Raw genomic sequence first — 13,452 nt, 5'->3', positions numbered from 1 at the left:
AAACAGGCAAAAGAAAATCATTTCTTATTTGTGGGCTTTGCATCCCCGCCCTACTATTTTGGGCCAGAAAATGCCTTATTGTGGAAAGTTGTGCATATATAATGGGAAGTTCAGTACCACGTTGGCCTCTATACCAGAAGCCAGTGGCACTTGTCTCCCTTGGTTACGTTAACCAAAAAATGTCACTGGACATTGTCAAATGTTTCCTAGCAGGTAAAATTATCTCCAGTTGAGAACCAGTAAATAAGATAAATGTCACAGTATTAAATTTAACATGTGTAAAACTGATACCAACAAGGCTGAAAAACTGCCAAAATTTTCAAATTACAGTAATAACGAGTCATGATAAAAAGGAGAAACCCTGTTTAAACTTACTTGAGCCCTCCTTATAATGCCTTCAATATCACATAGACACAGTGGTTCTCACTGATTACTGGAAAGATAAAGGTTCAATATTCCACATGAAATGGATATACACTAGGAACATGTTAGAGAATATTTGTAAATGTAAATGAGGCCATTTGTAAAAACATCAAACAACACGCAATACAAGGATAAAATAAAAACATCTACATAAAATTTTCATGTCATTATTTCCTTAGGACTTTATTTATATAGCATTGACACTGTATTAGATTTATGATTTTTTTGCTGTTATTGTTTTCGAGGTAGGGTCTCATTCTAGCCCAGTATGACTTGGAACTTGCTCTGTAGTCCCAGGCTGGTCTTGAAGTCATGGTGATCCTGCTACCTCTGCCTCCCAAGTGCTGGGATTAAAGGTGTGCGACACCATGATCAAGAGATGTTACAGCTTTTTTTTTTTTTTTAAAAAAAAGGATAACATATTTTATAGTTTTAGAAGGTATAGGGAAATTAATAAATTAATTAATTAATTAATAGTATGCAATGTCTTGCTGTCTGAATCCAGGACAGTTTCAAAAAAACATCTAACCTCAAGTTCTGCCCCTACTGTGCTCCTTTATTAAAGAATTCATATGAGAACAACCCTCCTTGTCAGAATGGACCAAAGGCACTTCATTCCATTTGTCACTGAGAAGCAGCTGGCAGAAACATTCAAACTAGCTACCACATCCACACAGGAATGGATGGAAGCCTCACTCTCATAATGCTACAAAGCCCACCTCCTCCCACAGTCCCAGGTTGTTCATTCTGTTCTGTCCAACTCCCATGTGCATGATATGTGATGTCCTCCTCCCTCTGCAAGGCTGTGAACACATATGTGACTAATAAACTGGTCAGTCTCAAAAAAAGAAAAGGAAAGTGCCATTTACAACAGCGTCAGACAACATGAAATATAAGCATTAATATAACAAAATATATCTAAAACTCATATTCTAAATACTATAAAACAATGACAAGATAATGTTCAAAAGAAAAACACCTAAAAGAATAGGAATACAATTCATTTTCATATATTGGAAGACATATTGTTCAGATACAAATCCCACTCAAATCCACAGACTTAAAGTGTCAGTAAAGTAAATGACCAGCAAGCTTTTAAAATAGAAATTAACAAACTGATTCTAAACTTTATGTGAAAATGCAAAGGACAAAGAATAGCCAAGACAAATTTAAGGTAAACAAAGGTTGCTTGTTGTACAGGCATGAGGACTTAACTTGATCCCCAGCACACATGTAAAAAGCTGCATGGTGGGTTGCAGAGATGGCTTAGCAGTTAAGGCACTTGCCTGCAAAGCCTAAGAACCATGTTCAAATCTCCAGGTCACACATAAGCCAGCTGCACAGTGATGCAAGCGCACAACGTTACACATGTGCACAAGGGTGCACACATGTCTGGAGCTCGTTTGCAGCAGCTGAAGGCCCTGGCACGCCCATTGTCTCTCTCTCTCTCTCTCTCTGACTCTTTTTTTTTTCTCTCTCTCTCTTAAAGCAAGCAAGCAAGCAAACAAGCAAGCAAGCAAGCAAGCAAGCAAGCAAGCAGGCAGCTGCATGGCTCTGTACATCTGTAACTTCAGTGCTGAGAAGGGGAGGAGATAGGAGGATCACTAGTGTTCACTGGTTAGCCAGTCTACCTGAAAATCAGTGAGGCCTAGGTTCAGTGAGTGACCCTGAATCAAGGAAGAAAGAAGAGTAAGAGAGAAGGACTCCTGACATCCTCCTCTGGCCTCCACATGTGACACATGGTTACACATGTATATAACACATATCATATGTACTACATCCTCCCACACCCTAAATGAATAAATAACTAAGAAAAATAAAGTTGAAGGTATATACATACTACCATATATTAAGGCTTATGGGGGCTGGAAAAATGGCTCTGTGGTTAAAGATGCTTGCTTACAAAGCCGGATGGTCTGGGTTCAATTTCCAATGCAAAGCCAGAGAGAGAGAGAGAAAGGGAGAGAAAATGAATATGAATGGGCATGCTATGGTCTCCAGATACTGCAAATGAATTCCAGACGTATATGCCACCTTGTGCATCTGGCTTACATGGGTACTAGGGAATCAAACTTGGGTCCTTAGGCTTTGCAGGCAAACACCTTAACTGCTGAACCATCTCTCCAGCCCCAAAACATACTTTTGTGGCTTACTGCCTTGAAACTTAAATACACACACACACACACACACACACACACACACACACACACACGCACACACTCTTGCAAGTAGAGGGAGAGAGAGGAGAGACAGACCCATATAAAGCCAGAAAGAGGCAGAGTCAGAGAGAAAGAATGGGCACGCCAAGGCCTCTAGTTGTAGCAAATGAAATCCAGATGCATGCACCATTTTGTGCATTTGGTTCTACGTGGGTACTGGGGTAAAGAACCAGTATCATTAGGCTTTGTAGGCAAGCATTCTAACTGCTGAGTCCTCCTCTCTCCAGCCTTCCCCTGAAACTTTATTTAGGGCAGCCAGAGTTCCATGAACACACACACACGCAAACACACACACACACGCACCCCTAAATTACAAACGGTATTATAATGGCACTGGCTGATACTCAACTCAATTCTGTATTATATAATTTTTTAATTTGTGCATACAGTTCTTGCATACACTGACAGGATATTTTAAATCATGTTTTTAAGTTATGTCCAAAGCCCGGACTCCTTTATGGTTCATACTTTAATTAAGAAGACTACATAAGCCGGACATGGTGGTGCACACCTTTAATCCCAGCACTCAGGAGGCAGAGGTAGGAGGATTGTATGAGTTTGAGGCCACCCTGAGACTACATAGTGAACGGTAGGTCAGCCTGAGCTAGGGTGAGACCTTATCTTGAAGAAAAAAAAAAAAAGACTATATAACAGGTAGGTCTTTCAAAAAGGGGAAAAGCTCACAGATAGTTCAATTTGGTCCTAGTACCACACTGCTCTGAAATTCCTCCTGTCCAGGTACTTGACACTTCTTGAAAAGATCAAGAGTTAGTACAGAAATACAGTAACAACAGAGGACATCATTGTTGGTTTTTTCTCACTCCTTTTATTAAGAAGTTAAATATATAAAAGTACTTAAATCTATTTTCTTAAAAAAGATATGCTCAAGCCGGGCGTGGTGGTGCATACCTTTAATCCCAGCACTCAGGAGGCAGAGGTAGGAGGATCACCATGAGTTCGAGGCCACCCTGAGACTACATAGTGAATTCCAGGTCAGCCTGAGCCAGAGTGAGACCCTACCTCGAAAAACCAAAAAAAAAAAAAAAAAAGATATGCTCCTAAGTAAGCAATCTCCCATTCAACAGAAGCCATTCATAAGAATCTTCTCCCCAAACCAAAAAGTACAAAATCTGTACAGCACTCACTTTAAAAAAAAAAAAAAAAAACTTTTTACTTTTATTTATTTTATTTGAGAGAGAGAAAGTCAGAAAGAGGGAGAGAGAGAGAATGGGTACACCAGGGCCTCCTGACACTGCAAATGAACTCCAGTTGCATGTGTCCCTTGTGCATCTGGCTTACGTGGGTCCTGGGGAATCGAGCCTTGAACCAGGGCTTAGGCTCCACAGGCAAGTGCTTGACTGCTAAGCCATCTCTACAGGCCTATTACTAATTTTTTTTTGGTTCATTTTCATTTATTTATTTGAGAGTGACAGAGAGAGAAAGAGGCAGAGAGAGAGAGAAAGAGAGACAGAGAGAGAGAATGGGCTTGCCAGGGCTTCCAGCCGCTGCAAACGAACTCCAGACGTATGCGCCCCCTTGCGCATCTGGCTAACGTGGGTCCTGGGGAATCAAGCCTTGAACCCGGGGTTCTTAGGCTTCACAGGCACTTAACCACTAAGCCATCTCTCCAGCCCCTATTACTAAATTTTTAAAAGCCTAACAACCACATAATATATGCAGGGCTTATATCTTCATTTTTGTATAAATACATATATGCATACAAATAAATAATTATGTGCAAAAGCATTAAATGTGGTTCTCTTTAGGGGTAGGAGTGGGTAATTTCTAACTTATTATTTTTTGAACATATATAATTTTCTACAATAAAGACATACTGTTTTTTTAAAGTTTATTTATTTATTAGAAAGAGGCAGAAAGAGGGAGCGAGAGAGGGAGAAACAGAGGAAGAGAATAGAGGAGAATCAGTGGATGCACCAGGGCCTCTAACTGCAAACAAACTCCAGATGCATATGCTATCATCTGCATCTAGCTTATGTGGGTACTGGGGAATCAAACCTGGGTTCTTAGCTTTCAAAGGCAAGCACCTTAACTGCTAAACCATCTCTCCAGTCAAAGACATACTATTTTTTTTTTTTTTGTTTGTTTTGAGGCAAGCTTGAACGACTGACCTTTTTTTTTTAAGAGAGAGAGGAAGAGCAAGCAAGCGAGAGAGAAAGAATTGGCATGCCAGGGCCTCCAGACACTGTAAGTGAACTCCAGATATGTGCATCACCTTGTGCATGAGTCACCTTGTGTGTCTGGCTTTATGTGGGTTCTGGCGAGTTGAACATGGGTCCTTAGGCTTTGCAGGCAAGTGCCTTAACTGCTAAGCCATCTCTCCAGCCCAAGACATTCTATTTTTATGTTTAGATATTATTTAGTCTTAATACTAAGTTAGGTTAGATTATTAAGTGAGTTATGTGTCTGCATAGTTTTCTCCTAAGAGTGACTGCCAAATTTAATTACAATTGGTTCATTACTTAAATGCTCAAATTTTGGGCTTCTAGTTAAGACCATAAGATTAAAAAAAAAAAAAGACTTTGCTATAATATAGTAATACTGTTGTGAAAAATCAGTCAACTAGCCAGGCATGGTGGCACATGTTTTTAATTCCAGTAACTGGGATCGATGTGAGTTTGAGGCCAGCCTGGAACAGAATGAGTTCCAGGTCAGCCTCGGTTAGAGCGAGACCCAACCTTGAAAAAACACACCATTATCAGCACCACCACCACCACCACCAAAAAAATAATGAGGGTTGGAGGGATGGCTTAGCAGTTAAGTGCTTGCCTATGAAGCCTAAGGACCCTGGTTCAAGGCTCGATTCCCCAGGACCCACGTAAACCAGATGCACAAGGGGGCGCATTCATCTGGAGTTCATTTGCAGTGGTTAGAGGCCCTGTTGTGCCCATTCTTTCTCTCTCTCTCTCTTTCTCTCTCTATCTGCCTCTTTCTCTCTCTGTCTGTCGCTCTCAAATAAATAAATAAAATAAACAAAAATATTTTTAAGAATTAATGAACTAGCTATATGGATATTGATAAATCATATGGTACTTCTAGGGAAGAAAGAAAATCAGTGAATATAAGTAGTGTAACAGATACAACAATAGTACTATACCCCATATAGATTGCCTACACAGGTATTACCAATGGAAAGAAATGTGTGAAAATGAGAACACTAAACTCATGGTCATAATACCCATCGTTATTACTAGGCATCCTGACTAAAAACCAGGGAAGTATTTGTAGGGAATATCAAATATCAAATTGAAAATTTCTACTTCTTAAAATAGATATAGTCTTTCACCAAACCAGTTCAAAATCATTCTCAATTAAATTCAGGCAGCTAAACAAATGTATATATGAACTATGCATTTTGGGGCACTATCTCATTAAACCCACTAGGTATGAGGCAGTGTGACATGAAACCTAATTTATCCATCTTGATGCATAATGCCTCTAAGCTGGCATCCAAGGCAGCTATGCGACGGGCTTTAACAGCCAACGATTATTCTCATTATCAACCTGAGTCGTAATTTAGTCGACAGTTCATTTGAGATGTCTACATTTGCCACATTCAACCCAAACAGCTGCAGTCACTAGATGGCAGGCAGAGTCTCCGTGGGAACATCAATATGCAAACAAGGGTGAGACCTAAAGTCCTTGTTAACTCTCCATCCAGCTGTTAAGTGCATTTGTGAAATTAGAGTTGGCCTATAAGTACACTGTAAGGCTTTAAAATGTGGTGTTAAAAAAATCAATATGCTTAGGAAAGCGTACTAATTAGACAGCATCCAAGCAATTACAAAGTCAGTATTATGTCAACATACATTTTTATTGCCCTAAGTCTAGTATTCATCTAAGACAGAGACTTCTAAACTTCCTACTAAACATGTCCTTCCCAAATTACCAAATAAAACCAATCAATAAATTCTTGAATTCTGTGGCTGAAGATTGTTTTATTTCAAATGAATATTGACTTGATATGGTTGGAGGCTTTGCTGAGGGAGACTGGATAATCTCAGGAAACTAAATGGGACAATTAAGGTAGGTGAAGCACAAGGCATTTTAACACCATACACGGTGAAGTACACTGTCAAGCAATCTGGCATAGCAGTAGATATCCATGCAGTAACTAAAGTAAATTAATTTTAAATAAAGACTTGGGTATCAGTGACCATGAGAGTCACAAATGATGGTGTAAGTAGTGGTTTTCATTAACCAAGACAAAATGACCAATGTATACAAGAAAAAGGTGTGTGTCTTCGAAGTTCTATCTCTAGCCATACAGATTTTACAAAGGGACAGCCATTTTTCAAAGTTGACAGCAAACAACATGGCCAGATGTGTGATGTGGTATTGTTTAAAGTTTATTACAAATATTCTGATTTGAGGATATACACATCAAGAAATGAATTCTATATAAAGTATAAGTTAGTGATTCTTATAGTTCCTTATATTGGTTAAAAGCAATCTTGCAGCTAGATACTAAACAGACCAGACCAGACCTTTTCTTTCTTTTCTTCCTTCCTCCCTCCCATGCCCTCTCTTTAATTTTTGAGACAAGGTCTTAAATAGCCCAGATTACCCTTAAATTTACTATGTAGTCCCAAATGACCTTGAGGTTGTCCAACTTCTGATACCCCTGGGCCTGGGATTACAGAAGTATACTACCATATCTAGCTGATGAAGTGCCCGAGATAGAACCCATGGCTTACTTAAAATTAAAAAAAAAAAATAAAATAGGGGCTGGAGAGATGGCTTAGCAGTTAAGTACTTGCTTGTGAAGCCTAAGGACCCTGGTTTGTGGCTTGATTCCCCAGGACCCATGTTAGCCAGATGCACAAGGGGGCGCACACATCTGGAGTTCATTTGCAGTGGCTGGAAGCCCTGGTGTGCCCATTCTCTCTCTCTGCCTCTTTCTCACTCTGTCTGTCACTCTCAAATAAATAAATAAAAGTAACAAAAAAATTAAAAAAAAGTATACAGTATCCCTCTGCAACATTTAAAACTAGTCACTTGTCATAAATGTAGGGGCAAATTATACTGTTTAGTCACTTGACAAGAAATAAAAGACAAAATAGGAAAATGAAGATAGGTCAGTGGGTAAAGTGCTTGCCTGGCAAGCATGAAACATAAGATCTGACTTCAAGCCCCAGTACTCATTAGAGACAAACAGCCAGCCATAGCAATGTGTGCCTGTAATCCCAGTGCTAAGGAGGAAGGGAAAGGAAGATCCCTGGAGCTTTCTGGCCAGACAGTTTAGCCTAATTGGTGAGTTCCAGGACAATGAGAGACCCTGTGTCAAAAACAACATCAGGGAGCTGGGAAGATGGCTTACTGGTTAAGGCACTTGCCTGTGAAGCCTAAGAACCCAAATTTGATTCCACAGTACCCATGTAACCCAGATGCACATGATGGCGCATGTGTCTGGAGCTTGTTTGCAGTGGCTAGAGGCCCTGGCACACGATTCTCTCTCTATATATATATGCCCCCCTCTCTCAAATGAATAAATAAATAAATAAGTAAACATAAAATATTTTTAAAAAAACAAAAGGTAAAAAATAGGACTGGGGAGATGGCTTAGTGGTTAAAAGGCACTTGCTTGCAAAGCCCAGCCGCCCAGTGTTTTATTCCTCAGTTTTCACATAAAGCTGGATATAAAGTGACATATGCATCTGTGATCCCAACACACCTATGAAAACAGGAAGTAGAGCCAGGTGAACTGAAGCTAGCAGGCCAGCCAGTCTGATGTTTGTTTGCAGTCTGGCAGTTGATTTGCAATGGGAAAAGACTTTGTCTCAAAGGTGGACCTCAAACTTCCAGAAGTTACACTATTATTTCCACATGTATACCATGACACATGTCGCCCCTTCCCTTGCTGACCATAATATGACTATAATAAATATTTTTTTTTTTAAAAAAAAGGTAGACATGGGCTGAAGAGATGGCTTAGTGGTAAAGGCACTTGCCTGCAAAGCCAAAGGACCCAAGTTTTATTCCCCAGGACTCAAGTAAGCCAGATGTATAAGGTGGTGCATGTGTCTGGAGTTCATCGGCAGTGGCTGGAGGTCCTGGCATGCCCATTCTCTCTCTCTCTCTCTCCCTCTTTCTCTCTTTCAAATAAATAAATAAATAAAAATACAATATTTTTAAAAGGTGAATCTTTAACTACAATCTTGAATTAAAAAGCTGAGATGTATATATTAGGATCTCAACCTGATGTAAAGTAAATGAGCAGTTACCTGGCAGATTAAAAAAAAAAAACTGTTTTAATCCATAATCCTGTAACAAACATAGCTTCATTTTAGTATTTATGTTACCTTGGTGCATTAAACAACATTCTAGTAAAGAAATGATAGATAGCTTAGAATTACTAAGTTTTTTTTTTTTTTGATTAGAAGAATAAGGTTATAGAGTGCTAGATTTTCTTTGTCTTTCTCATCCATGGCAGCTAAAAAAAAAAAAAAAAGCACTCAAAATATTGAGGTTTACATGTTAAGCTCTCTTACGGGAAGCTGCCATAACTTACAGTTCAAAGTGTATTCTATCAATCAGTAACACCATACTAACATGTAATTACAATTTACTATGCAGCAAAACTGATTCAAGAAGAGAAATAATGTACATTGTCTATTTACCTGTGTATAGGCAATTTGTTATGTTACTCTGCTTTTAACATTTGTACTTAGATAAAATGCTCATGTATGTGTAGGAATGTCACAGTGCAAGATGCTGCTACCCATGCACAAAGTATTAAAAGTTATTTTGTGAGGAAAACAAAAAAGATGGACAATGTTCCTGAGGCTAACATCTGAGGCTGTCCTCTGGCCTATACAAACACAGACTCATGTGCACCTGCACATACACGTGAGCCCATACACATACAAACATGCATACATACACACAAACAAAAAAAATTAAGGGGCTGAAGAGAGGCTTAGTGGTTAAAGGTGCTTGCCTGCAAAGCCTGGTGGAAATAGCCTGGCTTCAATTTCCCAGTACCCATGTAAAGCCAGATGCACAAAATGGCACATGTGTATGGAGTTTATTTACAGTGTGGTTGAGTGGGTTTACAGTGTGGCTAGTGGCCCTGGCATGCCCATTCTTTTTTTGTGTCTGATCCTCTTCTTTGTCTCTCTCTGAAAATAAATAAATGGAAGCATATATATATATTTAAATCTAAGATAGATAGCAATATTAGTTGATCTTGATCCAAATGTGATTTTTTTCCCCCTTTTTTGTTTTTCAGATAGGTTCTTGCTCTAGACCAGGCTGAAATTCACTATGTAGTCTCAGCCTGGTCATGAGTTCACAGCAATTCTCCTACCTCTGTCTCCCAAATGCTGGGATTAAAGGCATGTGCCAACACGCCCAGCTCCTATATTTTTGAGATAGGGTCTTGTGTAGCCCAGGCTGGCCTCAAAGTTGCTATGTAGCTTAGGATGACTCTAAATCCCTGAATCTCCTGCCTCTGCTTCCCAAGTGTCATGATTATAGGTGTAACTCACCAATTCCAGATCCCCTAAAGTGACTGAAGATGTCTGTCATCATGTACAACCTAGATAGCCAGAAATTAATACATATAAAACCTTATTTGACAAATTCTAAAGAAGTGAAAAGGGAAGATACATTATCAGATGAAAAATAAATAGCTAGTTTACCGGAATGCTTGATTCAGAATTTGGTAATGAAAATGTTCTGGTGCCAATCCTATGACCACAGCATTAGGATTACTTGTTTGTATTCCTGGCAATGGAAAAAAAAAAAAAAAGTGTTTAAAAACACAATTTAAAGCAAGGTCACATCGTGTAACAAAACAATCAATCAAATGTACAGTTTTTGCAATAGCCATAATTTGAAGTGTATGAGATTATCTTGTCCAGTATAATTTAGAAGTATAAAAGGAGAGAGGGAAGAATAAAAAGGGGAGGAAAAGAAAGGGAAGAAGATTCCCTCCCCATATTTCTCATACAAGGTCTTGTAGCTACTGAGTTGAAAACTGTAACCTGATATTCTCTAGTAATTTCTATTTTCAAAATGCTCTACTGATTACAATCAAGAGAACAGCTCTATGAGCTAACAGATCAATAGCAACTGATGAGGGAACGAGAATCTAAGAGGCAAGGAAATGAAGACTTTCTAATTGACGGCTCAGGGTAGCACATTCATGACACGCATGGGAAGCACTGCAGTGTGGATTCTATGGTTTTATATCTTCTACCGACTCTGGTTTTAGTTTCAGGCATACTATTTGATAATTATAGCATGTTTTAAGGCCTTGGTATCTGATAACAGAACTTTGGATATGACAACCAAACAAATACATTTGCCTTCATTCACAGATCTTTCCATTTACAGGTTTAAGTCTGATGAAAGGTTCTGCAGATTATCTATATGCTAATTCCTATTTGCCTCTCATTGACTGAAGCAGATACCCAGGGTTTTCTATTTCCTTCTTATGAGTTGCTGTGAGTATTGAGTAACTAGTAGTTCCATTTTACTGAAGGAACAAATTAGAATGGTTGCCTGTAATAATAATGTTAATTCTAAATGAAAATAAAAAAATAAGGGCTGGGCATGGTGGCACACGCCTTTAATCCCAGCACTCGGGAGGCACAGGTAGGAGGATTGCCATAAATTCAAGGCCAACCTGAGAGTACATAGTGAATTCTAAGTCAGCCTGGGCTAGAGTGAAGCCCTACCTCAAAAAACCAAAAAAAAAAAAAAAAAAAAAAGAAAACTAATTCTTTTTATTATCTACACTCACCACTAGAGCAAAGATATTCTCTTCAAAAACTCATTTATGTTTGGTATATCAACATACCGCAAGTATAGACATAGACTAAAAGACAAAGATTTCTTCCTAACCTGACCAAGGTCTGCTTTATGTCCCAATTACAGGTCTCTGCTGAAATAGCTAGAATTTTACCAGTTTTTAACTAGTGAGAATCTCATTGTTATTCAACTTGCATCAAAAGAGAAACATCAGCTTTAAAACTTGCACTACAGTCATTCAGCTCACCAGAAGCAACTATGTTGACTAGAGCCTGCATCTGTCAGGATGTGTGGCTGCCCAGCTTCTGCACCACATTCTCTTAAGGAGAGAACTCACAAGTTCACATGGATGCAGGGGGCTGAGCTCCTCTTCACAGTAGGGGCAGAGAATACTAGAGGCTTTCCAGATTTCCTTGTAGCTAAAGGGGCTGGTATAAGACTAAATCTCTGCCAACCAACAGCCTCCACCCACAGCTTTGAACACAGACTGGGGACAATCTCCTCAGACTGAGTACTGATCCTATCAGATTCTGAGGCAGCAGTGCCTACCAAGCAAAGTGGGCTAGAGCCACCACCACACAGCAGGACAACAGGGTGGGTTCCGGGGGTGGTGGAGCACTGTTCCTGGCTGCACAGCCCTGAAGACTAACTCTACAGTCCGGTGGGCTACAAGGACACTTTTCTTTATCATGGAAATGTCCGCAACATGTGAGTAAAGTAGAAAGAACCATGAGACCTGATAGACCATCACCCAGCTTTTCTCAACCAACATTTTTACATTTTTAAAAACTGGGCTAGCAGATGGACCATGTGGCTGAATTCATTGTAGTGGCTACAGGGCCTGGCATACCCATTCTCATTCTGTTTGTCTCTACCTCTCTGATAAACAAAAAATTAAAAAAAAATTTTTTTTGAGGCAAGCCCAACAGACTGGCTTTTTTTTTTTTTTTTTTAATATGAGAGTCAGAGTGAGAGCAAGAGAACTGGCATGCTAGGGTCCCCAGCCACTATAATTGAACTCCAGACACATGCACCACCTTGTGCGCACATGCAATCTTGTGTGCTTGCATTACCTTGTGCATCTGGCTTACATGGTATCTGGGGAGTTGAATGTAGGTCCTTAGGCTTCACAGGCAAGTGTCTTAATTGCTAAGCCATCTCTCCAGCCCAAAATAAAATGTTTTATTTTTATAAAAATAAAATATAGGTTGGGCGTGGTGGCACACACCTTTAATCCCAGCACTCGGGAAGCAGAGGTAGGAATTGCTGTGAGTTCGAGACCACCCTGAGATTCCATAGGTCAGCCTGGGCTACAGTGAAACCCTACCTCGAAAAACCTAAAAAACATAAAATAAATAAATAAATAAAATATATATATATACACACACATATATATACATATACATAAATAAATTGGGCTGGGGTGATGGCTCATCAGTTAAAAATGCTTGCTTGCAAAGCCTGTTGGCATGCGTTTGATTCCCCAGAACCCATGTAAAGCCAGATGTACAAAGTGGCACATCTTAAGTTGCTCTGCGATGGCAGAAGACCCTGGTGTGTCTATACTCTCTTATTCTCACTCTTTGCTTGCAAATAAATGAATTAGTTTTTACTATTAAAATAAAATTTAAATTTGGGGGGGGGGGTTGAGGTAGAGTCTCACTCTAACCCAGGCTGACCTGGAATTCACTATGTAGTCTCAGGGTGGCCTTGGACTCATGGTGATCCTCCTACCTCTGCCTCCCAAACGCTGGGATTAAAGGCATGTGCCACCACGCCCGGCTTAAATTTTATTTGTTTGTTTGCAAGCATACAGAGAAGAGAGACAGAGAGAATGGGTGCCATAGGGCCTCTAGCCACTGCAAAGGACTCCAAATACTGCCACTTTGTGCATCTGGCTTTATGTGGGTACTGGGGAATCAAACCTGGGTCATTAGGCTTTGCAGGCAAGTACCTGAACAGTTGAGCCATCTCTCCAGCACCAATAACAATATTTGTGGTGGTGCACGCCTTTAATCCCAGCACTCACTTAGGA

At 39.7% G+C, this 13,452-nt stretch overlaps 1 protein-coding gene across 2 annotated transcripts in view; it reads right to left on the bottom strand.

Moving 5' to 3' along the window:
- Hdhd2 (haloacid dehalogenase like hydrolase domain containing 2) overlaps positions 1–13,452 on the bottom strand; it is a 45,533-nt gene that overhangs the window by 14,267 nt on the left and 17,814 nt on the right. For both annotated transcript variants that reach the window (XM_004656804.2, XR_006635741.1), the window contains exon 4: positions 10,304–10,388. In XM_004656804.2, coding sequence (XP_004656861.1) covers positions 10,304–10,388 — 85 coding nt within the window. The remainder of the gene's footprint in view (positions 1–10,303; positions 10,389–13,452) is intronic.

The sequence above is a fragment of the Jaculus jaculus genome, chromosome 2, assembly GCF_020740685.1.
Source record: "Jaculus jaculus isolate mJacJac1 chromosome 2, mJacJac1.mat.Y.cur, whole genome shotgun sequence".
NCBI classification, from domain to species: domain Eukaryota; kingdom Metazoa; phylum Chordata; class Mammalia; order Rodentia; family Dipodidae; genus Jaculus; species Jaculus jaculus.
This window is presented reverse-complemented; position numbering and strand designations above follow the sequence as displayed.